Below are 27,341 nucleotides of genomic sequence, written 5' to 3'. Positions count from 1 at the left end.
TCTCTTTACAGCTGCTAGACGTACAGCCATAAACTAAAAGGGAAAGTCCGTGAAGTTAGTAGACTATATACTTTCTCTGAAAATATCTACAAATAACCGACACTTTCTCCCGAGTCAATATTCGTATCAGCAACACACACAGCCTTCAGTATTGAGTGAAACCAGCATATTGCTGGCTCTCTAAAACGTTCCAAACAACCACTTTATTCGTTTTTTTAAATTTAAATAGTATTTGATTTATCTGATTTGAATTCTCTTGTTCGAACGTCACGAGAAACTCTGCATCGTGACTCTGGTGCGCAACAGCAGACCTTCCAGCGCCTTCCACAGTCAATTACGAAGCGATTGAAAGCCGAGATAGCCGGGCATCGTTTGACTTTTGTAAACGGGAAGTGACCGAGGCGAATAAGAAAAAAGAACGAAGCGAAGGAAGAAGAAAGACGACAACTGCGACCAAAGTTTTTTTCCCAGTCGACATTCAGACACCGAACCTGAAACGTTGCTAGGAAAATCACTTCAACATTTAACGCCATTATTCTCCATTAAGAACCGGATTGCAGATCGGGAGCAGGACATGGCGAACGGCCAGAGCTTTCAACATCGCCGGGTGACATTCATCGCTTTCGTTTTGGTCTTGACGTACTTTTCTGAGATTGTCAAGGCTCAGCAGAACTGGTTTAGACCGACTGCGACAACGAGGAGGACAACAACAACAACAACAAGCAGCAAGATCAAACGACATCCGGAAGCCAGAAATTCAGCAACTGTCGTCTTTCCACAAGGTATAATTGTGTCCTTTTAAGTCAACTATTTGGTTCGATTGAGTCATTCCTAAAAAAAAAAAAACCATTTCAACATTTCCGTCAATGCAGACGAACAGGATGCCGGATATTCATCACCTAGAAAAATGCACCAACAAGTATGTTGATCCGGTTTTTACTCTTCATAAATTTTTTTTTAAATAATGATTTGATTTGTTTTTGTAAAATAGATTCCTATGAGTTTGTTGAATCAATTGAACGAAGCCGGCGATTGGTCTGAATTCCTGAAATTCGTCGACAATGTCACAGTTGTTGAAGGTGAAGCCCCTGGCGATACTCCATACGTCTACGGCGCTTGGGAAGTCGATGGTAAAATAACTCGCTAGAAATTAGAATTGGACTAAAATAGAATTTTCTAACGCAATTATTTGCATAGGGCGTACAAAGGGCCAAGCTGGTGAAGAAAGAGGTAAATATTTGCTTCGCATTTCTTTCTGTAATTATAAACATTTAGATTAAATCATATTTGTTTAAAAATGAACTTTTCAGATGCTAGCGTTCCGGCCAAACCGGCGCATTGCATGCCGGAACTGACGACAGTTCCACTCATGCCCAACACGGATTCATCAGTTCTCTTTTATCCGACTTGCACGCGGATTGAACGATGCGGTGGATGTTGCAGCTCGGACCTCCTCGTTTGCGAGCCCATCCGCACTGAAATCGTCCACTTCCAGGTGCTCAAGACCCAATACACCGGTGGCAGTCGGATGAAATTCGCCGGAAAAGAGTCGGTGCCAGTTGAGAAGCACACGGCTTGCAAATGCCAATGCAAGGTCAAGGAATCGGTAGGGAGTTTTGAAGGAATAACATTTTAGAAATACGCCAATTAATTTACAAATGTTCTACTGCAGGATTGCACGATTAATCAAGCGTACGTGCCGAATGCGTGCCGTTGCGAATGTTCCAATATCGAAGACCGTCGCAAATGCGAATCCGACAACCAAACCAGGTAATTTTATCACAGTATAACTTAATTGCTATTCCCATCTGACATTGAAATTGACCAATTACCAAAGGTATTGGGATTCGAGAAATTGCATGTGCAGATGCCGAGACGACGGCTACAATAAACAATGTTCCACCGGGTTCTACTTCAACGAAGAAATCTGCAAGTAATGAATTTGGAATCAATTAATTGTTTAAGTCTCTAAAAGGGAAAATTACTATGTCATTTCTGCGACAGGTGCCAACCATGGGGTATCAGTCGGAGAGACGTTGATTTTGACGGTTTCGATAACGAAAACGACAGCCGCCAACCGGCCGTGATTCCTAATAAACAGAGTAACAACAATATCGTGATCGACCGTCGCCCAGCGCTAACGGCCCGACCGGCAAGGCCCGTCTACAAGGAAGAGGACACTTATGAAGAGGAGGACAAAAAGTCGAGACCAGTCGAGCGGTTTCAATTTGCCAACAACTGGAACTTTCAGAACGCCAAGCCACGCCAATAGTGCAATAATTCAAGCAGTATTTAGTTAATGCCATGAAATAATTGAATTTCTTTCGTTCGAAACCTGTTGATGCAGGCTATTACAGTAATTGATGAATACATATACGCCCATTTTTACGTTTTTGGACGATTTTCAATTAGTTCAAGTCGGCAGGTGTTATTTAATATTCAGCGTACTTCCTCAAGTCGTCCAGGAAATCCTGGACGTAGACTACTTCGTGGGAAAACCTCATTTCAATGAAACCAAACTTGACGAATTTGTTCTTCTCCATCAAACGAGTCATGGCGGCCTCGCCTTCAGGCACGTGATTATACTCAACGGTTACCGTCTACAAATGAAAATGTTTTTAAGAAATTAAAATCCAGAATCTGACTGAATATGTTCGGGCTATACATACCTTGATGTCGACTTTATGCCAAGGAATGGTGGCCAATATTTTGTACTCGGAACCTTCGACGTCCAAACTGAAATAATCAACTCGAGTTCTACCCACAGCGACTAGCATCGAGTACAGCGGGAAACACTGCACTTTGTAAATGTTTTCTGAGCCTTTTGCAGATTCCGTCTTCTTCTTGTCAGACGTCTGTTGAGCATCTTCTTGATCCTCGATGATCATTCCCAGAGTCCCGAACGTTCCGTTAAAGAATACCTACAAATAACAAGTAAAGGCATCAAGATAATGATTTCCTAATTAAAGTAAACCAGCCGACTTACTTCCATGGGGTAAGGTTTGGTGCTGAGACAAACGGGCGAAGTGTAGGCTCGACGACGGCGGTTCACGAGTTGACTGTGCGATATTTGATCGGCCTCGATGAGCAGTCCGCTCCACTGGAAGGATCGCTCCATGTATAACGTGTTGGATAGGAATTCGCCATCGTAGGCACCGCATTCGACGAAAAATCCGTTGGTCTGCAAAAGCAGGAGAAATTAAAAATCGAGACAAATTCACAAACGAATAGCACACGAAGGGGAAAATTCACTTGATTGCGTAAGATCCTTAATATTCCCTGAGCTGGACCGTCAGAGGGATTGAGCGGTTGGGGATCGCCCAGTCGATAAGGAAGAGTTTTGGGTGCTGGTTGGCGCAGATATTTCTCCTTGATTAGCCGAATGACACACGGATGGTCCTGTTGCAGTTGATTCTTGTTGGCATACTCTGAAAATCCATCAATTCGTTGTAACAATAAAAAAACTTGCAAGTCAATATGAAGGTGAAACTTTAAATTACCTTCAGTACAATCGTCAGGCGAGAAATAATTGTCATCCGATTTCTTTGCCCATTTTCTACCATACGTTTCTTCCATCAAATTGTACTTTGGTGGCAGCTCGTCATCACTGCCAGAATTTTGCTGCAGCGAAGGAGACTCGTGAGATAACTGTCCAAAATGAATTTAGGAATGAGCAATTAGAATGTATAGACTGTAATAATTATAAGCCTTACTTGTATTGACTCGTGCAGTTGAGGCGACACAATTTCTATTCGACAATCTCTTGCATGAAATGAGTCTACCACGACGAGGCTGAAGATGTAGAACATGAACAAGAGCGAAGCAAGTAGAAGCCGAGAAAGCGACAAACGAAAATGAAACAAGCGAATGGGTACAAGTCGCCTCATCATAAGCTTTCACGTAAAGTATATTAGACTATCGTATTAGCTACAATATGTACGATGGTTGACGTTAGCTATACCACACACTGACAATCATTTTTGGTGGTTGGGGAGCAAACATTTTTTTTAAATGGAACTCACGAAAAATGCATGATGGCGGGGAATAGCCGAAGGTTAAAGCCTCAAAGTTCTATGGGGCGTTGCTTTTTTAAATAAGCTCATTATTCTCATTGGTTATCGGAATAAACGAAGCTCCGCCCGAATGAAAGTATTTTCACTTGTAACACGACATTCTTTCATCTACCCATCGGCGTGTTTATTCATTTGAAGCATCTTAGGTAAAACGATCACATCTATTGGTGGTGCTAGTCAAGAATTAACCGGCATTATTACGTCTTATTACTTCATAACATTGGCGGGCATTTTCAAACGGTAGAGCAAATGTTCGTAAAAATAAAAGTCATGTCCACCAAGTCGGGAGAAGATGACGACTCGATCTGAAATACATCGGCGAGTCTTAGAACCATCGGCATTCGCTTCATTATCATTTAAAATTAATTCTTTGGCAAGACCCTGGCTGAGGAATCGCTCGCAACCTCGATCGTCCTGCGTGCTCAAGGAGACGATTCCTAGTCGATCCAAGCAGCGGGAACTGGTCGGCACTGATTTAAGGGCTGTCGGGGAATGTCTCCAATTGTCGCAATCAGCTGGCGCTACGCCCGGATTCCGCCGCCGGAATTGGCGCACCAGTCGGCGGATGGACTCTCGACTCAAGACGTAAGCGTCGCCGATAATCTCCGAATTATTTCTGTTGTTACCAGCCATGTAACAGGGTGTGGCAGGGTTGTAGGTTGAGAGCATCAATTTCAATTGGTCGACAACTACGTAACTGACAGAGTGAAATGAAAGGCTGTTTATATACAGTACAAGTGAGAAGAGAATTTTGAAATCAATTTTCTAATTTTGGGTAAACTCACGTTGCAGCGTCAGCTTTGAGGAACCAATCCGAGTCATTCAAATAATGATCGTGCAATTGTTTTAAAACGTCCAATGTCGTCCTGGCAAATAAACGGGCTATTCCAGCACCAGCCTCACTTTGACCTTCTGTTGGATTTGCCGTTCCCAACGGTTGCGAGTTGGCAACGAAAATTAATTTGTCGCACCGTTTGCCCCACGTCTCCCGGATCGAATTCTCCTTGTCACGGCTGGTGGACGAAATCCAACACAACAGGCGAACGTCTAATTTATTTGGCGGTCCCTCCAATAGAAAACTGACGAGAAAAATGAGTTCAGAAAATATCTAATTTTCTAGAAATTGCAAAATCTTACTCTGACGGACGGAAGGACGGCGATGGATGGACTCGGCCATGGGCGGAATTTAAATTGACAAATAAGCCGCAAATAACCAAAATGTCGAGGACAAAAAAGACATTGAGACAAAAACAGACGACGAATGAGATGAAACGATGGCGTCGTAACAATCCGATTGATCGATTCCAGCAGTCGAAGAATAAAGCTCCTCCGACATTGAACCTGGGCATCACCTTCACATAATAATTACTTTTCATCCGGACTGAAAGAGACCTGCACTAACAACAAGTGAAATCTGGAATTGAACAGATTGAACAGCAGGATCATATCAAGGGTGATAAGGTCGTTTCTCTCAACTCTGACGAGATAATAATTGCAGAGTGATTGAGAAATCCTTCGGCAAGACTGGAGGGCCATCAATTGAAACAGTGGCATTGATCTACACTAATGCATTAGATTTTATTCTGTAGGTTTCAAGTGCTCAGGGGATATAATTTGGAGTTTAATTCCCCCTTGAGCTGCGATAAGAATCTGATTGATCGTCATGAACACAAATGTCTGATGATGACGAAGCAGATATCGATTCCAGACTTCCCGAGGATATGCACAAGGCCACCACAACCATCGCCCTTGATGTTATATCCTCAAGCCAGCAATCGTCGACTTGAATCTAATTGGTCTGCTAGTCAATGTGCTGCTGGAACATTTTCTTAGCTTCGCATGAGAAAAAAGATTTGACTCCGCGGACGCAATAATCGTGACACAGTAGGTTCTGTTTCGGCTTATTCAGTTTTGGTTGCGACCTGAATATTTCGCTTGTGATTGTTTCAAAAGTCTCGGGTGGTTGACAAAGTTATTATGGGTTCGATCGGTTCAGAGTGGGCCTAAATTTAGTGGCGAAAACATGTTACAACAGACCCGACGGCTTGTCCTCATCTGCTGTAGGAGAATGACGACAGCCCATTGGTTTCTCCTTGGTGCTTTAGCAACCATTTACTTTGTCACGGTTTGCGTCGTCACCTTCAATGTTTTAATGGTAAGCGGAAATAACAAATCACATTCATATCAAATCCAAACTATCAACTTGATTTCATTGATAACTGGCAACCCAAAAACCAGGAAAACGGAGCGATTCAAATGTCATCCATTTTGCACAGCGAAATTGGAAGCGAACAGACCCTGGCCAATTGGGTGAATCGCCCAAAAAACAATCGACATCAGCGAAATAACAAAGATCATCATTCGCTGATGTTCAAGAAGATTCTATTTTGGAATTCCTATTTCAGCTCGAAGGATTTCGAACTCGGATTGGGGCGCACGGCGTTCAAAGAAGCCGGATGTCAAATCACAAATTGTGTCTTGACGGACGACAGAAATCTGCTGGATACCAGCGACGCCGTCATTTTCCACGCCAACGATTTCAATGAAAGAGATTTGCCGGATCCACTTCACCGACGTCCCAATCAACGGTTCATCTTCTACAATTACGAGACGATGGTAACTGCCAGCGACATGCCCATGTTTACGCAAACAAACAACTTTTTCAACTGGACCATGACCTATCGGCGGGATTCAGACATTTACGACGTCCGGACTTATGGCGCAATTCAACGACGGACCAACGCCCTTCCCCCACCCACCAGCATGCCCGTCAGACTTGGCCCGGAAGTCCTTCCGCCTGATCCGGCTTCAATGATGATGCCCAGCAACAAGTCATTTAGTCGACATCATTTTCTGCTGGCCAAAAAGACGAAAATGGTCGCCTGGTTCGTCTCTCATTGCCGCACTGACAGCCTCAGAGAAAAATATTTCCAATTGGTGGGCCAACACGTCCCCATCGACACGTACGGCAGTTGCGGATCTCTAAAGTGCGTGCCGTTGCGGAGTGAAAAGTGCGACAAGTTGCTCGACAGCTACAAGTTCTACGTGGCCGCCGAAAATGCCATTTGTCCCGATTACGTCACAGAGAAATTCTATCGAGCCATGGCAGCCGACATTGTCCCCATCGTCTACGGAGGCGCCGATTACTCCGCATACGCCCCGCCCATGTCTTACATAGACGCGGGAGATTTCAAATCGCCAAAAGCCCTGGCCGATTATTTAAAACTGCTGGACGAGAACGACGGCCTCTACCTGAAATATTTCGACTGGAAAAAAGATTACGAAGTGGTAAGAAGGCCAGTCAGCGGCTGGTGCGAACTTTGCGAGAAACTCAACGATCCTCAACAGAAACCAAAAGTCTACGCAGATATGACGGACTGGTGGTATCATAAAGATATTGCCTGTCTCTCCGGATATGATTACCTTGACAATTTACTGCAACAAAATATGACAACGTTCTGAATCTAACGGAATGTTTGCGTCATCTTGTCATTCATTTGTTTGTTTGTTTGTTTTTTTTAAATTACGCTGTATAAAATGTAAACAATATTTCCACTATCTACCATGACAAATAAAGGTTTCCGATAAAAAAGTGAACGGTGACAGCCTACGTGGAAGTGGGGACAGGTCTTTCTTGGTCATAAAATTTGTCTAGTTGCACTTTTTGCTTAGAGTGTGCAAAGTTCAAATATTTTTTTTGTTTGATTGTTTACCCACAGACAAAGTTGTGAGGTACGAAATTGGGACTGATTTACAGGCGTTCTACAAATCAGTGATTAAAAAACTCTGACTGAACAAACAAAAATGGCAAGCGGAAACATTCCCAGTTAACCGCCATGGATCAGATAATAATCGTAATCCGTACTTTTTAGGCCTGACGAATTATAATCAACGCCATCAAATAGTCAGAATGATAATAAATGAGACAAATTTTTCCTACCTTTAAGCCTGGGAATTAATACCAGGTTTCCATTCACAAGTAATCCATCCATCCATCCGCTGAAAAGTTGACCAGACCAGGCGGGATATAGGAAAAAGGAGGTTCTCGTAAATACCCACACTCACATGGGAGTGCACCATCAGAACATTTAAAGAAAGAGGAAGAAGAGATACGTAACTCGATGCTAGATCCACATCGGTAGTTTCTCCAACGGGATGCTGTTTATCTAAATAAAAAATACAAAATGGGTTACGAAAAACATTGACAGAAACAACAAAGAAGAAAAGTTTAAAGTAGACAGTGGGTAAACACTAATTGGTAATATTAACAGGAGATTTTAAGGTTTCCATGTTATACACTGCATTGACGCAAGTCATGCATCATGCATAAAAAATCTAGCAGGTCACAGGGATGAAAGAAACGAAAATAATTACCCAAGCGAAGACATTGAGATTTCTGCTGAAAGGTTAATACTAGCACAAGAAAATCTTGCATATCTTGTGGTTACGATGGCTGGCATAGGCCTCAAATCTGCACAAAGATAAAGGTTACATATAGTGCAAATAATAAACAACCATGCATCAACAGATAAATGCTATTTAGTCATCAGGAACTAAAATATCACAAATTTGGAACAGGTTTCAAAGATCCCATTAATCATTCCATGTGCTTTCCTAGTTTTATTTACCTGTTATAAACATCACTGAGTGTGTATCAACTATTAAACGATTCTATAATGAGACAGCACGACGACCACATTTATTTGTTACGTGCTATTTTTCGTGCCACGTATGAAAACAAGAGCAGACGACACCAATTTTCTAATTTGAGTGCTAGATTAGATATCGATAAGAAACAATTTTTAAAAATCGTAGAAAAATAAAAGAAATAAATAGAAATCGAAAGTGTACGCGTGATATGCGTAAGTGTATAATAAGTCATTCTTCTGTTAAAATAATTGCTGTATTTTTCTTTGGTTCAATATAAAACAAACTGATTAAAGCAAACACAGATTAATATATATTAGAGCGTGCAATCCCAGCATGCAGCCCCGACTAAAGTGTTTTACATAAGTGGTTCAAGAGGAGTCGAGTTCCTATTGAAATAGCCCTCATTCCCGTATGGATGAGATCGTGGCAATTTTCAAAATAATGCACGTCTTGACGGTCGTACCGAGTCAAAGTGCAGGCGCGGATGTATTCCTCGGCCAGGGCGTTGATCGTGTCCCAAATCACAATTCTCGTATCTCTACATGAAACAATAAACATCTTGCATTAAAAATATATACAAATTTGGATTAATATAAGAAAATGTTCACGGTATATTATTAACTTTAAGGCCCGAGGGAGAATAGCAGTGTATTTCTTTATTTTATCTTGGTATACTGGAATCACGCTGTTCACATTGCGCTCAATCGTGTGGCTTGGTTTCAACCAGATAATCTCCTGGTGAGGATGAACAGCCAAACTTTTCTTCATGAGAGGTACCAACTCATTTTCCAACAGCGTTTGGTACGTTTCAAAACTGAAATGATTACTGGGTAGCATGTGATGAACGGTTGCGCCTATTCATTTCAGGGTGAAATTCACGTTATAGCCTATTTTATAGAGGGCCGATTATATGTCAACACATATATTTTTACACTATAGATGCACAGCGCGTATGCGATCAATAGTACCCAACACCAAGAATGTTGAATTATTCAACTCACCAAAGAAAATTAAATCGGGGACTTGCGATTGATCTTCTGTAGATGCCCATCGCCTGAAAAGAGATAGCATCTCCTCGTTGATTAGATTCCGCCAGAAGAAGGCGAGTTTCAAATTGGCCAAAAGAGGACTGGTAATGTTCATGTCGTCATGATAAAGTTGTTCAGCAGTTGGAGTGTTGAATCGGCTTACAGTCTCTCTATCGTAATCAGGAATCAACTGTTCATCAAAGAAACAGGAATCAAGGTTATTGCATGAAATGCATCGAATTGCTCTTAACTTTAGTCTATACATATGCGGTAGAAAATGAAAGAATTGTTAGCCTATATACTGCTACGCAATTTTGAATTATCTATTAGCTATATTAGCAAATGTGTTGATCTCGAGTGATCTCGAGCAAGCTAACCCTGACGAGGCTGACAAAGTGTTGCCGAGAAGTCGAGTCGCCTACGAAGGCGATGTATACGGGTTGTCTACTGCCCTTTCGCACCCACAAAGAATCTAGGCAGCGGACGACATCTTCCTTTTCGTATCGCCGAACAACAAGTCGAGGCTGAAGGCACTGATGCTTAAATCTTTCTTCTTCGCCGCTTCTGCTGCTGGGTCCGGTTCCGTAGATGATGTCGTCGCTTCTTATCTTCAAATGACGTCGATTCAAATAGCTGTCTGTATAGAAGCATCCGTCAAGTTGAGCAGGTGAGATGAGACGGTTGTGATTGGCCTCCGAATGAATAGAATGATGAGTGTCACTGATGAGTGTCGTCACTTCTGATGGCATCACCAACACAGAAATAACGATTAATGTTGACTTGATAGCAGCTTCTTTCCTTTTCATTCTCTGAAACCCCCCAAAACAGTACGACAATTTATTGCAAAAGATATTGACTAATAGCTAGGATTTACCGTAAGTTGTTGACCCTTCACGACGTGCTTGACTGCAATCCACGCCGTGAATGGATTATACACTGCTCTATCTAAGAAAAATGTCTGCTGGCATCATATTTTCTTTTAATGTCGAATGGAGCTCGTGGCTATTACAGTCATGTATTTAAAAAATGCTCCACACAAATTGTATATTCAAAATGCTACAGGCTGAATGGCTGATCGTGTTGTGGCTTTCTTTCAGGAAGGAAGGGAAATTGAAAAATTGATTCTTGGGAGGAAAACTCTCACCATCACATTTAACCGTCATCTCCATTCAGAATCCATTGATGAATAATGTGATAAACTGTTGAACCTGCATGTTTGACGGGTGACATTCATCAGTGAATAGTTTTAGTGAGCTATATAGACATATTTGACAGAAAAGCAGAATCTCTTGAGGTGTATAGGCCTACTACTTGCACTAGCTGCAGCGTGTAGTTCTGACGCTTGTGCATTTAACTTTGATCACGACACGGCGATAGTGGCCGTCGGTTGCCATTATTTCATGACTTCGTTTATTGCTTTCACGCCAATAGCGCTTAACTGAAGCAGTATATAGTAAATGCCATGAAATAGCCTAATTGAATTTCTTTCGTTCGAAACCTGTTGATGCAGGCTATTACAGCAAATTGATGAATACATATACGCCCATTTTTACGTTTTTGGACATTTTTTCCGGAATTGGTTCAAGGTAAATAAGTCTAATTATTAGCCTATTTAATAGTCTTCGAACTTTCTCAAGTCGTCCAGGAAATCCTGGACGTAAACTACTTCATGAGAGAATTTCATTTCAATCAAACCAAACTTGACGAATTTGTTCTTCTCCATCAATCGAGTCATGGCGGCTTCACCTTCTGGGACGTGATTCCATTCCACAGTCAACGTCTCCATTACAATAAAAAAATAAAATTAGATGTTGCACATCCAACCGGAAATCAATTTACTGTCAAATACCTTGATGTCGACTTTGTGCCAAGGAATGGTTGCCAATATTTTGTACTCGGAACCTTCGACGTCCAAACTGAAATAGTCGACTCGAGTTCTACCCACAGCGACTAGCATCGAGTACAGCGGGAAACATTGAACTTTGTAAATGTTTTCTGTGCCTTTTGCAGATTCCGTCTTCTTCTTGTCGGACGTTTGATCCGAATTTTTTTGATCCTCTAGAATCGATCCCAGAGTCCCGACGGTTGCGTTAAAAACAACCTACAAATAACAAGTAAAAAATCAAGATAATGATTTCCCAACTAAAGTAAACCACTTACTTCCATGGGGTAAGGTTTGGTGCTGAGACAAACGGGCGAAGTGTAGGCTCGACGATTGCGGTTCACGAGTTGAGCGTGAGATATTTGATCGGCCTCGATGAGCAGTCCGCTCCACTGGAAGGATCGCTCCATGTATAACGTGTTGGATAGAGTTTCGCCGTCATACGCACCGCACTCGATGAAAAATCCTTTAGTCTACAAAAGAAAATGTAATAACAATTGAAGAAGAATAAAACTGAACGAGAAAATAGTCACTTGATTGCGCAAGATCCTTAAAATTCCCTGAGCTTGGCCGTCAGAGGGATCGAGAGTTTGGGGATCTCCCAGTTGATAAGGAATAGTTGTGGGTGCTGGTTGGCGCAGATATTTTTGCCTTATAAGCCGAATGACACACGGGTGGTCCTGTTGCAGTTGATTCTTGTTGGCATACTCTGAAAATCCATCAATTCGTTGTAACAATAAAAAAAAACCCTGCAGGTGCCATATGAAGGTGAAACTTTAAATTACCTTCAGTACAATCGGCAGGCGAGAAATAATTGTCATCCGATTTCTTTGCCCATTTTCTACCATACGTTTCTTCCATCAAATTATATTTCGGTTGAGGCACTTTCTCATCACCGTCAGACTTTTGATTCCGTGGAAGAGACTCATGAGATAACTGTCCCAATAACAATTTAACGTCACCAAGAAACAATTAATAGATATAATGTTTAGTCCAATTATTATAGGTACTGGACTTACTAGTTTGGGCTGGTCTGGTGGTTGAGACGACACGATTTGTATTGGATTTTCTGCTGCATAAAATGAGTCCACCACGACGAGACTGAAGATGTAGAGGACGAACAAGAGCAAAGCAGGTAGCAACAGCCGAGAAAGCGACGAAGGGAAACGAAGAACAGAGCGAATGGGAAAAAGTCTCATCATCATATCCCTTCACGTAATATTAGATTAACTTGATAGTAGCTACAACATGTACGATGGTTGACGTTGGCTATACCGCACACTGACGGCTGGTTTGTTTTCAGTTTTCTCTCCTTGTTGTCCCTGTACAATCGTTCGTTGTGGTTCGGCAATATAATACTTTTATGTTCTATTCACGAAAATTCATGATGGCGGTGAATAGCTGAAGGTTAAAGCCTCAAAGTTCTATGGGGGGTTGTTTTTTTTTTTAAATAAGCGAAAATAAGTTCATTATTCTCATTGGTTATCAGAAAAAAAGCTCCGCCCGAATGAAAGTAATTTCACTTGTAACACGACATTCTTTCATCTACCCATCGGCGTGTTTATTCATTCGACGCATCTTAGGTAAAATGATATTGGTGGTGCTAGTCAAGAATTAACCGGCATTATTTCACAGTCACACATCAATCAAAAATCTAGCAGGTCTCAGGTATATAAAAAGTAACGAAAATTAACCCAAGCGATGATACTGAGATTGCTGCTGATGAAAGATCAATACCAGCACAAGAAAATTTTGCATATCTTGTGATTACGATGGCTGACCTGAAATCTACACAAAGGAAAATGTTATACAGTGCTGTAAACAAACCCCCATTGCATTGACAGCGAGGCTTAAATGATAATAAATGCTATTAGTCAGGAACATTTAGCAAATTTGGAACATGCAGGTTTCTAGGTTCTCATAATCATTCTGCACTACTGGAATAACATCCACTCGATTCCGGCCGGAGAAAGAGCTGGACGGGCCGGTCGGGATTGTGTTTGGCCGCCGATTCTACGGCGCAGCTCTGCTGCAAATTCAGTTGGGCTTTGCCGCTCGTTTAATGGAAGAAGATGCGACGATCGTTGAATTGTCTGCCGTTGAAAGGTGTCCACTGGCTGGGCAGGAGATTGGCCGTCATGACAAGGCCGTCAGCAGATGGCGGAGGAGTTAGGACCAAACTGTCTATGCACAGGGACTTTCTCCGCGGTATGGATTGAAAGTGATCATAAGCTTGTGATAGGAAATCGTCAGAAGGAATAAAATGAAACACAAAATGTTATCCAGCACACAAGGACCAACAGCAGCACTGGTTTTCGGCGACGATTAATTAACTCCGCCAATAAGAATTGAATTGATTTACACAAGATCATGATGGAACACACGGTCGTCTCAACGCAACCGAGACTGCGTATAGGTACATTCAACAAATGCTAGATAAAAACTCATGTGAAAGGCTAAAGGAAAAAAGAAACACCGTAAGCTCATTTTTTAAAAGGTAGGCCTATATTTGATACTCTTATTTCTAAGTAGGAAAAGATTGCTATGACTTTAGATGTAGACCTTATTCCATATGTTTTGCGAATATTATTTTTGGCTTCAACACTTAAAAATGCTTTGTAAGTTTATTGTAATCATCTTTTACTGAACATTTTTCCATACTTTTAATTTCGGTGGGTAAAAATGGCTTTAGGGTATTAGAAATCCCCCAATGCGATGGAATTGTTATTCTGTATGTAATTTTGTTATCAAAAGCCCATCGATTCTGTTTCGTTCGACCTTTCTTCGCATTCTTTCCTGTTTAATACCGCGGGGCTAATGATATTACGGTAGGAAAGTATAATAAGATGTTGATACGTGCTGGAGTCACGGTCAAAGTGCCTGTGGAAGCGTTGGCCAGCAGCTGGCCTTGATACAACACATTATTATTATGCAATCGCATTTTTGACTGGAGCGCTTTTGATCAATTGAATCTTATTTTATTTTTGTCTTATTAGACTTGTACAGTGAAATTTGAATTTTCACATTTGTTCTTATTCTTCACATCAAACAGGAACTGGCGTATGACTGGCGTATGAACTGCGTTCACTTTCACCATAGTAAAATTGCATAAGGCGAGTTGATTGACAGAAGAGGATCATCGTTTATTATTATTCGTGTTAACATGTGAAAGATTGCCATTGTACCAGGCGATTTCATAACCCAAAGGTCCCTCTAATGGAATCCGAACGAAACTCCCGACGTACCAGGGATTGTACTCGGAATCGAAGCGGATCATCCCCATCGTCTCGATGGACCTCAACAGTTTGGCCCATTGGCGGTGCTGGTCCAGCGAAGCTTCGAAATCCATGTGGACTTCCATCGCCAGCTGCCGGACGTTGGACAACATTCCGGAAGTGATTATTTCCGGCAGAGCGATCCACTCGTCGAATTCGACGTCGATTTTTAAATAGTCGATGATCCTGCGGCCGTGACGGGCCGACAATTCCTCGTAGATGGACGAAAGTGAGCGGATCGTCCAATTGTAATCGGCGTCGTGTTGGTCCCGCTCGCCCAGTCCCCATTTGAAGAAATGGACATTGCCGGGATTGTGGTCGTAGTGATCCTGGCCGGCCATGGACGGATCGAAGGCGTACACTTGGCAACCGTAGGCCGAAATTTGCTCGTCAAACGACCACTCGTTTTTAATGCCAAACGAGTAGACGAGACATTGGTCCGGAATTGGCGCCACTTCCGGGTCGAGGCACACCGATTTCTGACCGTCCCATCCGGACGGATTTGTCCTCATCGTCCCGCCAAAGTCGTTGACCAACTGGCAGGATTGTCGGTTGCTCCATTTCAAGTACTGCATGATCTGGGCGCCAGTTAATGTCGTCGAGTCCAGGAGATTGTCCCAATCGGTGGTGACGGAATTGCTGCTGGGATGCCCATCATGCTGGATGTCATTCCGGGCCACATTGACAATCGTCGATTGAAACACTTTGACGAAAAATAAAACAGCCAATGTGGAAATAATGACGGCCAATGTGAATAACCTTTTTGCGTTAATATTCCGTTTCCAAGTGAAACCAGAATAAATGAATGACATCATCGTTGAGCGTATAAAACTATTCAGCGCACCAAGGAGATAAATTCACTGTTACATGTTACACTGATATCTATATTGCTCGGTTCACTTTCTTTCTTGGCGATGAAATAATAGAAAAAGACAAATTCTGAGCAATATATCAAATCTTACGTCGATTTGATGCACAGGACGAGGTGAACAGACGCAGACAGTTTCAGTGTCGAATTGTAGATTCTTTTCAATTTTGACCGTGGGCTACGTGTTGCTTGAAGTGATAGAAATGGTCATTATTATATATAGATTTTCTTTTTTTGTTACAACTGTGTAGCTACGTATACAAAATTATAAATCAATTAATACAATCTCAGCATGATACACTCATGATATCATGAGCATGGGCCAATTCAGGTCCATGATATGTCCCCCAAGGGATTAGATTATAGATGATGTCAACTTAGGTATATCATATATGTATATATATTAGATAACATGCAAGTGGTGAATACATTAGCGGCATTGGCGATATACACTCTCATTATCTAAACTGCTATTTAGCGTATTATTTATTTCCGCTACTTCATTAATTGAACTCCCAGCATTAGTTAAGGCCGTTATAAAACCAACTACAACATTATACGGTACCGCATTATACGGTACCGCATTATACCCCAACTTTAAACAAGGCGGAACCCAAAATTTTAGTTCTTGGGTTTTTTTTTTTTTCGAATATTATAAATATAGTTGTCTGCTGTTTGCCAGGGTTCGGTTGACACGGCCAATTCTCCAAGACAGCCATGAATACTATTCTTGTTGTAAATCACAATTAGTGTTTTAAGTTTTAACTAACGTTTCGATTGGTGTTTGACTGTGAGAAGAGTAACCTATATTAATTGCCGTATCGCCATAAGGCGATTAGCATCAAGAACGAGTTCAGCCTCGGGACTGATTGCTAATGTATTCCTAACGACATTATCGCATCGCATGACTATTCTATAAGACCTTAGGCTTTCTATGATATTAGAAACACTGTTAATAATACCTCACATTTTTCGAGACGTACAGTCCTCGGAAACCGGGCACCTGGAAACGTATATTATAATCTACGAAAATCGAGACGTGTTTTCCGTCTCGCAAATCGTGAGTAATAATCGTCCATTCTCAAATAAAAGATTAGACTTCTGTAGGAATTGAACTCGGGTCTCCGGCATCACAGTCGGATGCTGATCCGCTGTGCCATTTCTATATGTTGTAGATGACAGTACCTTTTCGATACATTTTAGGCTGTTTTTTTAACTAGACAAAAGGAAGGGAAAAAGTAGGAAACAAAAATTGAGAATGTACATTTTTGGTCGAGACGTGCTATTGAAAACCGAAGGTTATAACTACCGAAACGGAGAACCTACCGATTTTAGAGACCCAGTAACATTTTTCGTTAATATCGTGTACCCAAATACGAGACCATTTCTTAACAGTGAAGTTGCCCAGTTATATCCTGCCAACATCCGTAGGTATATAAGGGCGACTCCAACGAGATCGCGCATACGAGATAGCTAAAATTGGAGCCTGTCAAAGAAAATATGTTTCGAATAAAATATTGTCATAGATTTGTCCGGTTTTGCCATAGAGCACCACGAATTTATATTTTAGCGAGTGCGTTGGTGATTGTTTTATTCGCTTTATATCAGATGTGCGGATTTCAAATTTGCAATGCCAAATATCAGTTAGGAAAAAGATCTCTAGCTGTTTCTCAGCATCAATTTCAAAATGTAAAGAATTTCAATTCAGCTTGCAGTCATACTGCTGATATGAGAGGCCCTCATCAAAAAATCATTGCATATTCCATTTACGGAGACTTCTCGCGAAAGGACATTGTTCATAAATATTTGAAGCCCTTCAGAGAGACTCTCAGTAAGATTCCCTACATCTACCCCGGTAAGCAGAATTTATAAAACACACTAGAAAATTTGAACATTTCTTGTGAATATGGACTGTCATATTCTGAGGTTGGACTGTAAGGATTTATCACAACTTGACAACCAACGACGACGAGTCTTGGGAAATCCTGAAGAACACCTTGGACTTGGGCGGAAGCCACGTCGATTTGTGCAATGCGACAGAAATTATCAAGCAGCGAAATTTGGCCGATATATTTGCCATGACCTGGCGCTGGGTATAATAACCAATAACTGGCTTAATAATTATGTTATTAACATCCTAACAGTCTTAGATTATAACGAGATTTTAAATCAATTAATATATCTAACTGACTTATGCAATAATTTCCTATATTAACAGTTACCTTTGCTGGATGACATGGTGGACACGCTAATGTCGAGGGACTCGGACAGTCAAATAATACCTCGTGAACAGGATGCCGTTAATGAATGGCTAGCCAGCGACAGAATTTTCCATATAATGAGAGACCATCATTGGCACTGCCGATTTATTGTTGGGTGTGAGTGCGGATGTTTTAATACTCACTTATTCATAAAATTATTTTGTCTAAATTGTACCATATATTCTTTATTGGTCCGATGTAATTTTATTATAATCAACTAATAGGTTGTTGGGGAGTCAAAGTCAGCCAGGATCGTTCCTTAATTGTTGGCGCCGCAAGGAAAATGTTTACCGAAAATCATTTGCACGAATACGACTACGACCAGAAACTGTTAGATAGGCTCATTTGGCCGGTAGCTACTACTAATATGGTAATAGCTTATTCTTTATTTATACCAATTCGATAACTTTATAGAAACATACCGTAAATGGATTTCAAGCATAATATTGATATGTCATGGCCAATAATGTAAGTAAATAATAATTCTAAATGCTTTGCATAATAACCAGATGGCTCACGATAGCTATTGCTGTAAAGTTATCCCAGAGCCGAGTCAACCGTACCCGACGAGGAGAAAAAATGGGCTATTCATCGGATATAGGGCAGTACCTGAAGAAGAGCTCCAATATCCATGCCCGAAAGAATGTCGTCCAACAACTGATGATGGTTTTTCAGAATGGAATTTTTGCTAAACTTGGCTTGTTACAAATCTGAATTGACGCTGGTTGGCGCAGATATTTTTGCCTTATAAGCCGAATGACACACGGATGGTCCCGTTGCAGTTGATTCTTGTTGGCATACTCTGAAAATCCAATTCATATAGCAATTACAAATCTGCAGGTCAAGCTGAATAAGGTGAAACTTGGTTAGCCCTACCTTCAGTAAAATCGGCAGGTGAGAAATATTTGTCTCTTGATTTCTTTGCCCATTTTTTGCCGTACGTTTCTTCCATCAAATTGTAATTCGGATGAGGCACATTCTCATCTCCGCCAGACTTTTGCTGCAGCGAAGGAGACTCACGAGATAACTGTCCCAATAACATTTTAACGTGCACCAGGAAACAATATATTAATAAATATAATGTTTCGTCCATCAATTATTAGGTACTGCACTGTTAATAATTCCTCACATTTTCGAGACGTACAGTCTTTGGAAACCGGGCACCTGCTGGAAACGTAAATTATAGTCTACGAAAATCGAGACGTGATTTACGTCTCGCCACTTATTGTGAGTAGGCCTAATAATCATCGATTCATCGATTCTCAAATAAAAATTAGACTTCGATAGCAATTGAATACGGATCTCCTGCTTCGCAGTCTGATGCTGGTACGCTGTGCCAAACTATTCTGCAATATCATCCTTACCTTTTCGATACGTTATTATGCTACTTTTTGAAGTAGACAAAAGGAAGGGAAAAAGTAGGAAACAAGAAATTAAGAGTGTACATTTTCGGTCGAGAATTGCTATTGAAAATCGAAGGTTGAAACCACCGAAGCGGAGCACCTACCGATTTTTTATACCAAGTAACAATTTTCGGTAATATCAATTTACTCAGAAACGAAACCTTTCTTAACATGTGGACTTACTTGTTTTGGCTGGTGTGGTGGCTGAGGCGAAACGATTTTTATTGGATTTTCTGCTGCATAAAATGAGTCGACCACGACAAGGCTGAAGATGTGACGAGGACGAACAAGAGCAAAGCAAGAAACAACAGCCGAGAAAGCGACGAAGGAAAACGAAGAACAGCGCGCGAATGGGAAAAAGTCGCATCATCCTCCTTTCACGTAATAGGTAGCCTAATAGCTACAACACGTATGACAGTATGACATATAGTTAACGTTGGTAATACCACACACTGACGGCTGGTTCGTTTACACTCAAGTCTGTCCTTCTTTTCCCTGTATACAATCGCCCGGGCTGTTCAATATTTTTTAGCTGTGCTCACGAAAAATCATGATGGCGGTGAATAGCCGAAGGTTAAAGCCTCGATGTTCTGTAGGCCTATAGGGCGTTGTTATTTTACTGAGCTCATTATTCTCATTGGTTATCAGAATATAAACGAAGCCCCACACGAATAAAAGTATTTTCATTTGTAACACGACATTCTTTCATCTACCCATCGGCGTGTTTATTTATTTGCCCTGCATCTATAAGGTAAAAACGATCAAATGGTGCGATAGTAAAGAATTAAGGCATACATCTAATTAATTCATAACATTGGCAGGCATTTTCAAATGGTAGCGCAAGTGTTCGTAAAAATAAAAGTCATGTCCACGCAGATTGGCGGCACTGATTTAAGGTCAGACGTGATCTTGTTGGATGTCGGGAGATGCCTCCAATTGTCGCAATCAGCTGGTCCTCCGCCCGGGTTTCGCCGCCGGAATTGGCGCACCAGTCGGCGGATGGACTCTCGACTCAAGACGTAAGCGTCGCCGATAATCTCCGAATTATTTCTGTTGTTACCAGCCATGTAACAGGGTGTGGCAGGGTTGTGGATTGAGAGCATCAATTTCAATTGGTCGACAACAACGTAGCCTAACTGACAGAGTGGAATGAAAGGCCGTTCAAATACAAGTGAGAAGCGAATTCTGCAATCAATTTTCTAATTTTGGGTAAACTCACGTTGCGGCGTCAGCTTTGAGGAACCAATGCGAGTCATATCAAATAATGATCACGCAATTGTTTCAAAACGTCCAATGTCGTCCTGGCAAATAAACGGACGATTCCAGCACCACCAGCATCACTTTGACCTTCTGCTCGATTGTTTGCCGTTCCCAACGGTTGCGAGTTGGAGATGAAAATTAATTTGTCGCACCGTTTGCCCCACGTCTCCCGGATCGAATTCTCCTTGTCACGGCTGGTGGACGAAATCCAACACAACAGGTGAACGTCTAATTTACTTGGCGGGCTCTCCAATGGAAAACTGACGAGAAAAATCAGATCAGAAAATATTCAATTTTCTAGAAAATGAAAAATCTTACTCTGATGAACGGAAGGACGGCGATGGATGGACTCGGCCATTGGCGGAATTGAAATCGACAAATAAGCCGCAATTAACCAAAATGTCAAGGACAAAAAAGACATTGAGACAAAAACAGACAACGAATGAGATGAAACGATGGCGTCGTAACAATCCGATTGACCGATTCCAGTCGAAGAAAGCTCCTCCGACATTGAACCTTGGCATCACCTTCACATAATAATTACTTTTCATCCGGACTGAGAGAGCTGGCTCGCACTAGCCAACAATTGAAATCTGGAATTGATTCCGAACAGGAGGATGGATCATCAAGGGCGAAAAGGTCGTTCCCCTCAACTTTGACGAGATAATAATTGCAGAGTGAGAAGGGTCCAGCCATAGGCAAAACAGGAGGGCCATCAATTGAAACAGTGGCATTGATCTACACTAATGCATTAGATTTTATTCTGTAGGTTTCAAGTGCTCAGGGGATATAATTTGGAGTTTAATTCCCCCTTGAGCTGCGATAAGAATCTGATTGATCGTCATGAACACAAATGTCTGATGATGACGAAGCAGATATCGATTCCAGACTTCCCGAGGATATGCACAAGGCCACCACAACCATCGCCCTTGATGTTATATCCTCAAGCCAGCAATCGTCGACTTGAATCTAATTGGTCTGCTAGTCAATGTGCTGCTGGAACATTTTCTTAGCTTCGCATGAGAAAAAAGATTTGACTCCGCGGACGCAATAATCGTGACACAGTAGGTTCTGTTTCGGCTTATTCAGTTTTGGTTGCGACCTGAATATTTCGCTTGTGATTGTTTCAAAAGTCTCGGGTGGTTGACAAAGTTATTATGGGTTCGATCGGTTCAGAGTGGGCCTAAATTTAGTGGCGAAAACATGTTACAACAGACCCGACGGCTTGTCCTCATCTGCTGTAGGAGAATGACGACAGCCCATTGGTTTTTCCTTGGTGTTTTGGCAATCATCTACTTTGTCTCTGTTAGCGTCGTCGCCTTTAATGTTTTAATGGTAAGCGGAAATAACAAATCACATTCACCCAATCCAAACTATCAACTTGATTTTATTGTTGATAACTGGCAACCCAAACACAAGGAAAACGGAGCGATTCAAATGCCATCCATTTGGGACAGCGAAATTCGTGGCGAACAGACCCTGGCCAATTGGGTGAATCGCCCAAAAAACAATCGACATCAGCGAAATAACAAAGATCATCATTCGCTGATGTTCAAGAAGATTCTATTTTGGAATTCCTATTTCAGCTCGAAGGATTTCGAACTCGGATTGGGGCACACGGCGTTCAAAGACGCCGGATGTCGAATCACAAATTGTCTCTTGACGGATGACAGAAATCTGCTGGATACCAGCGACGCCGTCATTTTCCACGCCAACGATTTCAATGAAAAAGATTTGCCGAATCCACTTCACCGACGTCCCAATCAACGGTTCATTTTCTACAATTACGAGACGCTGGTCACTGCCAGCGACATGCCCATGTTCACACAAACGAACAATTTTTCAACTGGACCATGACCTATCGACGGGATTCAGACATTTACGACGTCCGCACTTATGGCGCAATTCAACGACGGACCAACGCCCTTCCCCCACCGACCAGCATGCCCGGAAGACTTGGCCCGGAAGTCCTTCCGCCTGATCCGGCTTCCATGATGATGCCCAACAACAACAAATCAATCAGCAGTCGACACTTTCTGCTGGCCAAAAAGACGAAAATGGTCGCCTGGTTCGTCTCCCATTGCCGCACTGACAGTCTCAGAGAAAAATATTTCGAACTGGTGAGCCAACACGTCCCAATCGACACGTACGGCAGTTGCGGATCGCTCACGTGCGTTCCGATGCGGAGCGAAAGTGTGACAAGTTACTCGACAGCTACAAGTTCTACGTGGCGGCCGAGAATGCAATTTGTCCCGATTACGTCACAGAGAAATTCTATCGAGCCATGGCGGCCGACATTGTCCCCATCGTCTACGGAGGCGCCGATTACTCCGCATACGCCCCACCCATGTCTTACATAGACGCGGGAGATTTCAAATCGCCAAAAGCCCTGGCCGATTATTTAAAACTGCTGGACGAGAATGACGGCCTCTACCTGAAATATTTCAACTGGAAACAAAATTACGAAGTGGTGAGAAGGCCAGTCAGTGGCTGGTGCGAACTTTGCGAGAAACTCAACGATCCTCAACAGAAACCCAAAGTCTACGAAGATATAACTGACTGGTGGTATCATAAAGATATTGCCTGTCTCTCCGGATATGATTACCTTGACAATTTACTGCAACAAAATATGACAACGTTCTGAATCTAACGGAATGTTTGCGTCATCTTGTCATTCATTTGTTTGTTTGTTTGTTTTGTTTTTTTTTTTTTTTAAATTACGCTGTATAAAATGTAAACAATATTTCCACTATCTACCAGACAAATAAAGGTTTCCGATAAAAAACTGAACGGTGACAGCCTACGTGGAAGTGGGGACAGGTCTTTCTTGGTCATAAAATTTGTCTAGTTGCACTTTTTGCTTAAAGTGTTTCAAGTTCAAATATTTTTTAATTTGATTGTTTACCCACAGACAAAGTTGTGAGGTACGAAATTGGGACTGATTTACAGGCGTTCTACAAATGAGTGATTAAAAAACCCTGACTGAACAAACAAAAATGGCAAGGGGAAACATTCACAGTTAACCACCATGGATCAGATAATAATCGTAATCCGTACTTTTTAGGCCTGACGATTTATAATCAACGCCATCAAATAGTCAGAATGGAATAAATGAGACTAATTTTTCCTACCTTTAAGCCTGGGAATTAATACCAGGTTTCCATTCACAAGTAATCCATCCATCCATCTGCTGAAAAGTTGACCAGACCAGGCGGGATATAGGAAAAAGGAGGTTCTCGTAAATACCCACACCCACACACTTACATGGGAGATGGGAGTGCACCATCAGAAATTCAGAACATTTAAAGAAAGAGGAAGAAGAGATACGTAACTCGATCGACATCGGTAGTTTCTCCAACGGGATGCTGTTTATCTAAATCAAAAATACAAAATAGGTTACGAAAAACATCATTGACAGAAACAACAAGTAAGAAAAGTTTAAAGTAGACAGTGGGTAAACACTAATTGGTAATAATAACAGGAGATTTTAAGGCTTCCATGTTATACGCTGCATTGACTCAAGTCATGCATCATGCATAAAAAATCTAGCAGGTCACAGGGATGAAAGAAACGAAAATAAATACCCAAGCGAAGACATTGAGATTTCTGCTGAAAGGTTAATACTAGCACAAGAAAATCTTGCATATCTTGTGGTTACGATGGCTGGCATAGGCCTCAAATCTGCACAAAGATAAAGGTTACATATAGTGCAAATAATAAACAACCATGCATCAACAGATAAATGCTATTAGTCATCAGGAACTAAAATATCACAAATTTGGAACAGGTTTCAAAGATCCCATAATCATTCCATGTGCTTTCCTAGTTTTATTTACCTGTTATAAACATCACTGAGTGTGTATCAACTATTAAGCGATTCTATAATGAGACACGACGACCACATTTATTTGTTACGTGCTATTTTTCGTGCCACGTATGAAAACAAGAGCAGACGACACCAATAATTTGAGTGCTACATTAGATATCGATAAAAACGATAAGAAACAATTTTTAAAAATCGTAGAAAAATAAAAGAAATAAATAGAAATCGAAAGTGTACGAATAATTCATTCTTCTGTGTTAAAATAATTGCTGTATTTTTTTTGTTCAATATAAAACAAACTGATAAAAGCAAACACAGATTAATATATATTAGAAAGTGAATTCCAGCATGCAGCCGCATGCAGCCCCGACTATAGTGTTTTGCACAAGTGGTTCAAGAGGAGTCGAGTTCCTATTGAAATAGCCCTCATTCCCGTATGGATGAAATCGTGGCAATTTTCATAATAATGCACGTCTTGACGGTCGTACCGAGTCAAAGTGCAGGCGCGGATGTATTCCTCGGCGAGGGCGTTAATCGTGTCCCAAATCACAATTCTCGTATCTCTACATGAAACAATAAACATCTTGCATTAAAAATATATACAAATTTGAATGAATAAGAAAATGTTCACGGTATATTATTTACTTTAAGGCCCGAGGGAGAATAGCAGTGTATTTCTTTATTTTGTCTTGGTATACTGGAATCACGCTGTTCACATTGCGCTCAATCGTGTGGCTTGGTTTCAACCAGATAATCTCCTGGTGAGGATGAACAGCCAAACTTTTCTTCATGAGAGGTACCAACTCATTTTCCAACAGCGTTTGGTACGTTTCAAAACTGAAATCATTACTGGGAAGCATGTGATGAACGGTTGCGCCTATTCATTTCAGGGTGAAATTCACGTTATAGCCTATTTTATAGAGGGCCGATTATATGTCAACACATATATTTTTACACTATAGATGCTCAGCGCGTATGCGATCAATAGTACCCAACACCAAGAATGTTGAATTATTCAACTCACCAAAGAAAATTAAATCGGGGACTTGCGATTGATCTTCTGTAGATGCCCATCGCCTGAAAAGAGATAGCATCTCCTCGTTGATTAGATTCCGCCAGAAAAAGGCGAGTTTCAAATTGGCCAAAAGAGGACTGGTAATATTCATGTCGTCGTGATAAAGTTGTTCAGCAGTTGGAGTGTTGAATCGGCTGACAGTCTCTCTATCGTAATCAGGAATCAACTGTTCATCAAAGAAACGGGAATCAAGGTTATTGCATGAAATGCATCGAAGTGCTCTTAACTTTAGTCTATACATAGGCCTATGTATCGAGCAAGCTAACCCTGACGAGGCTGACAAAGTGTTGCCGAGAAGTCGAGTCGCCTACGAAGGCGATGTATACGGGTTGTCTACTGCCCTTTCGCACCCACAAAGAATCCAGGCAGCGGACGACATCTTCCTTTTCGTATCGCCGAACAACAAGTTGAGGCTGAAGGCACTGATGCTTAAATCTTTCTTCTTCGCCGCTTCTGCTGGACCCGGTTCCGTAGATGATGTCGTCGCTTCTTATCTTCAAATGACGTCGATTCAAATAGCTGTCTGTATAGAAGCATCCGTCAAGTTGAGCAGGTGAGATGAGACGGTTGTGATTGGCCTCCGAACGAATAGAATGATGAGTGTCACTGATGAGTGTCGTCACTTCTGATGGCATCACCAACACAGAAATAACGATTAATGTTGACTTGATAGCAGCTTCTTTACTTTTCATTCTCTGAAACCCCCCCAAAACAGTACGATAATTTATTGCAAAAGATATTGACTAATAGCTAGGATTTACCGTAAGTTGTTGACCCTTCACGATGTGCTTGACTGCAATCCACGCCGTGAATGGATTATACACTGTGCTCTATCTAAGAAAAATGTCTACTGGCATCAGATTTTCTTGTAATGTCGAATGGAGCTCGTGGCAATTACAGTCATGTATTTAAAAAATGCTCCACACAAATTGTATATTCAAAATGCTACAGGCTGAATGGCTGATCGTGTTGTGGCTTTCTTTCAGGAAGGAAGGGAAATTGAAAAATTGATTCTTGGGAGGAAAACTCTCACCATCACATTTAACCGTCATCTCCATTCAGAATCCATTGATGAATAATGTGATAAACTGTTGAACCTGCATGTTTGACGGGTGACATTCATCAGTGAATAGTTTTAGTGAGCTATATAGACATATTTGACAGAAAAGCAGAATCTCTTGAGGTGTATAGGCCTACTACTTGCACTAGCTGCAGCGTGTAGTTCTGACGCTTGTGCATTTAACTTTGATCACGACACGGCGATAGTGGCCGTTGGTTGCCATTATTTCATGACTTCGTTTATTGCTTTCACGCCATAATAGCGCAATAACTGAAGCAGTATTTAGTAAATGCCATGAAATAATTGAATTTCTTTCGTTTGAAACCTGTTGATGCAGGCTATTACAGCAATTGATGAATACATACGCCCATTTTTACGTTTTTGGACGATTTTTTCCGGAATTGGTTCAAGGTAAATAAGTCTTATTAATAGCCTATTTAATAGTCTTCGAACTTTCTCAAGTCGTCCAGGAAATCCTGGACGTAAACTACTTCATGAGAGAATTTCATTTCAATGAAACCAAACTTGACGAATTTGTTCTTCTCCATCAATCGAGTCATGGCGGCTTCACCTTCTGGGACGTGATTCCACTCGACAGTCAACGTCTCCATAACAATCAATTAAAAATAAAATTAGATGTTGCACATCCAACCGGAAATCAATTTACTGTCAAATACCTTGAT

General features: G+C 41.4%; 10 protein-coding genes and 1 long non-coding RNA gene across 13 annotated transcripts; 4 read left to right on the top strand and 7 right to left on the bottom strand.

Moving 5' to 3' along the window:
- The first annotated feature begins 3 nt into the window (after positions 1 to 3).
- LOC124198607 lies at positions 4 to 27,038 on the top strand. 2 transcript variants are annotated; one of them, XM_046594532.1, is made up of 9 exons: positions 12 to 782; positions 873 to 919; positions 992 to 1,130; positions 1,198 to 1,230; positions 1,311 to 1,606; positions 1,673 to 1,770; positions 1,838 to 1,933; positions 2,005 to 2,296; positions 26,945 to 27,038. In XM_046594532.1, exons 1-8 carry the CDS (start codon positions 575 to 577, stop codon positions 2,270 to 2,272), a joined length of 1,185 nt encoding a protein of 394 aa, XP_046450488.1. In that variant the 5' UTR covers positions 12 to 574; the 3' UTR covers positions 2,273 to 2,296; positions 26,945 to 27,038. The 2 variants fall into 2 exon arrangements, with proteins under 2 accessions (XP_046450487.1, XP_046450488.1); XM_046594531.1 differs by lacking the exon at positions 26,945 to 27,038 and having other exon boundaries at positions 4 to 782; positions 2,005 to 2,410.
- On the bottom strand, positions 2,299 to 3,937 carry LOC124198609 (protein Star-like). Its single transcript, XM_046594534.1, has 6 exons — positions 3,714 to 3,937; positions 3,501 to 3,648; positions 3,253 to 3,428; positions 2,987 to 3,181; positions 2,670 to 2,921; positions 2,299 to 2,600 (listed from the first exon to the last, which is right to left on the bottom strand). The coding sequence occupies exons 1-6, from the start codon at positions 3,888 to 3,890 to the stop codon at positions 2,433 to 2,435; spliced, it is 1,116 nt and encodes a 371-aa protein (XP_046450490.1). The 5' UTR covers positions 3,891 to 3,937; the 3' UTR covers positions 2,299 to 2,432.
- LOC124198612 (glycoprotein-N-acetylgalactosamine 3-beta-galactosyltransferase 1-like) lies at positions 4,281 to 21,755 on the bottom strand. 2 transcript variants are annotated; one of them, XM_046594539.1, is made up of 3 exons: positions 21,019 to 21,755; positions 4,859 to 5,152; positions 4,281 to 4,770 (listed from the first exon to the last, which is right to left on the bottom strand). In XM_046594539.1, exons 1-3 carry the CDS (start codon positions 21,249 to 21,251, stop codon positions 4,281 to 4,283), a joined length of 1,017 nt encoding a protein of 338 aa, XP_046450495.1. In that variant the 5' UTR covers positions 21,252 to 21,755. The 2 variants fall into 2 exon arrangements, with proteins under 2 accessions (XP_046450495.1, XP_046450494.1); XM_046594538.1 differs by lacking the exon at positions 21,019 to 21,755 and adding an exon at positions 5,211 to 5,449.
- Positions 6,097 to 7,541, top strand: LOC124198606 (alpha-(1,3)-fucosyltransferase C-like). The gene is made up of 2 exons (XM_046594530.1): positions 6,097 to 6,228; positions 6,312 to 7,541. The coding sequence occupies exons 1-2, from the start codon at positions 6,097 to 6,099 to the stop codon at positions 7,533 to 7,535; spliced, it is 1,356 nt and encodes a 451-aa protein (XP_046450486.1). The 3' UTR covers positions 7,536 to 7,541.
- On the bottom strand, positions 9,025 to 10,746 carry LOC124198610. Its single transcript, XM_046594535.1, has 5 exons — positions 10,626 to 10,746; positions 10,129 to 10,560; positions 9,725 to 9,941; positions 9,346 to 9,577; positions 9,025 to 9,261 (listed from the first exon to the last, which is right to left on the bottom strand). The coding sequence occupies exons 2-5, from the start codon at positions 10,555 to 10,557 to the stop codon at positions 9,069 to 9,071; spliced, it is 1,071 nt and encodes a 356-aa protein (XP_046450491.1). The 5' UTR covers positions 10,558 to 10,560; positions 10,626 to 10,746; the 3' UTR covers positions 9,025 to 9,068.
- Positions 10,751 to 12,965, bottom strand: LOC124198608 (protein Star-like). The gene is made up of 6 exons (XM_046594533.1): positions 12,653 to 12,965; positions 12,419 to 12,569; positions 12,167 to 12,342; positions 11,912 to 12,106; positions 11,601 to 11,852; positions 10,751 to 11,531 (listed from the first exon to the last, which is right to left on the bottom strand). Exons 1-6 carry the CDS (start codon positions 12,836 to 12,838, stop codon positions 11,364 to 11,366), a joined length of 1,128 nt encoding a protein of 375 aa, XP_046450489.1. The 5' UTR covers positions 12,839 to 12,965; the 3' UTR covers positions 10,751 to 11,363.
- LOC124198613 lies at positions 14,762 to 15,823 on the bottom strand. The gene has a single exon (XM_046594540.1). It carries the CDS (start codon positions 15,721 to 15,723, stop codon positions 14,770 to 14,772), a length of 954 nt encoding a protein of 317 aa, XP_046450496.1. The 5' UTR covers positions 15,724 to 15,823; the 3' UTR covers positions 14,762 to 14,769.
- LOC124198614 lies at positions 17,239 to 20,136 on the top strand. Its single transcript, XM_046594541.1, has 5 exons — positions 17,239 to 17,631; positions 17,703 to 17,869; positions 17,995 to 18,154; positions 18,262 to 18,407; positions 18,547 to 20,136. Exons 1-5 carry the CDS (start codon positions 17,277 to 17,279, stop codon positions 18,727 to 18,729), a joined length of 1,011 nt encoding a protein of 336 aa, XP_046450497.1. The 5' UTR covers positions 17,239 to 17,276; the 3' UTR covers positions 18,730 to 20,136.
- Positions 22,554 to 23,344, top strand: LOC124198436 (alpha-(1,3)-fucosyltransferase C-like). Its single transcript, XM_046594270.1, has 2 exons — positions 22,554 to 22,870; positions 22,915 to 23,344. The coding sequence occupies exons 1-2, from the start codon at positions 22,554 to 22,556 to the stop codon at positions 23,342 to 23,344; spliced, it is 747 nt and encodes a 248-aa protein (XP_046450226.1).
- Positions 24,034 to 24,648, bottom strand: LOC124198617. The gene is made up of 3 exons (XR_006876623.1): positions 24,537 to 24,648; positions 24,285 to 24,381; positions 24,034 to 24,073 (listed from the first exon to the last, which is right to left on the bottom strand). It is a non-coding gene; the product is annotated as an uncharacterized LOC124198617 (long non-coding RNA).
- On the bottom strand, positions 24,886 to 26,451 carry LOC124198611. Its single transcript, XM_046594536.1, has 5 exons — positions 26,360 to 26,451; positions 25,865 to 26,293; positions 25,548 to 25,764; positions 25,169 to 25,400; positions 24,886 to 25,086 (listed from the first exon to the last, which is right to left on the bottom strand). The coding sequence occupies exons 2-5, from the start codon at positions 26,288 to 26,290 to the stop codon at positions 24,894 to 24,896; spliced, it is 1,068 nt and encodes a 355-aa protein (XP_046450492.1). The 5' UTR covers positions 26,291 to 26,293; positions 26,360 to 26,451; the 3' UTR covers positions 24,886 to 24,893.
- Positions 27,039 to 27,341: the final 303 nt, after the last annotated feature.

Source organism: Daphnia pulex, chromosome 7 (assembly GCF_021134715.1).
Source record: "Daphnia pulex isolate KAP4 chromosome 7, ASM2113471v1".
NCBI classification, from domain to species: Eukaryota; Metazoa; Arthropoda; class Branchiopoda; order Diplostraca; family Daphniidae; genus Daphnia; species Daphnia pulex.
The sequence above is the reverse complement of the archived record's forward strand: the minus strand, read 5'-3'. Positions and strand labels throughout refer to the sequence as shown.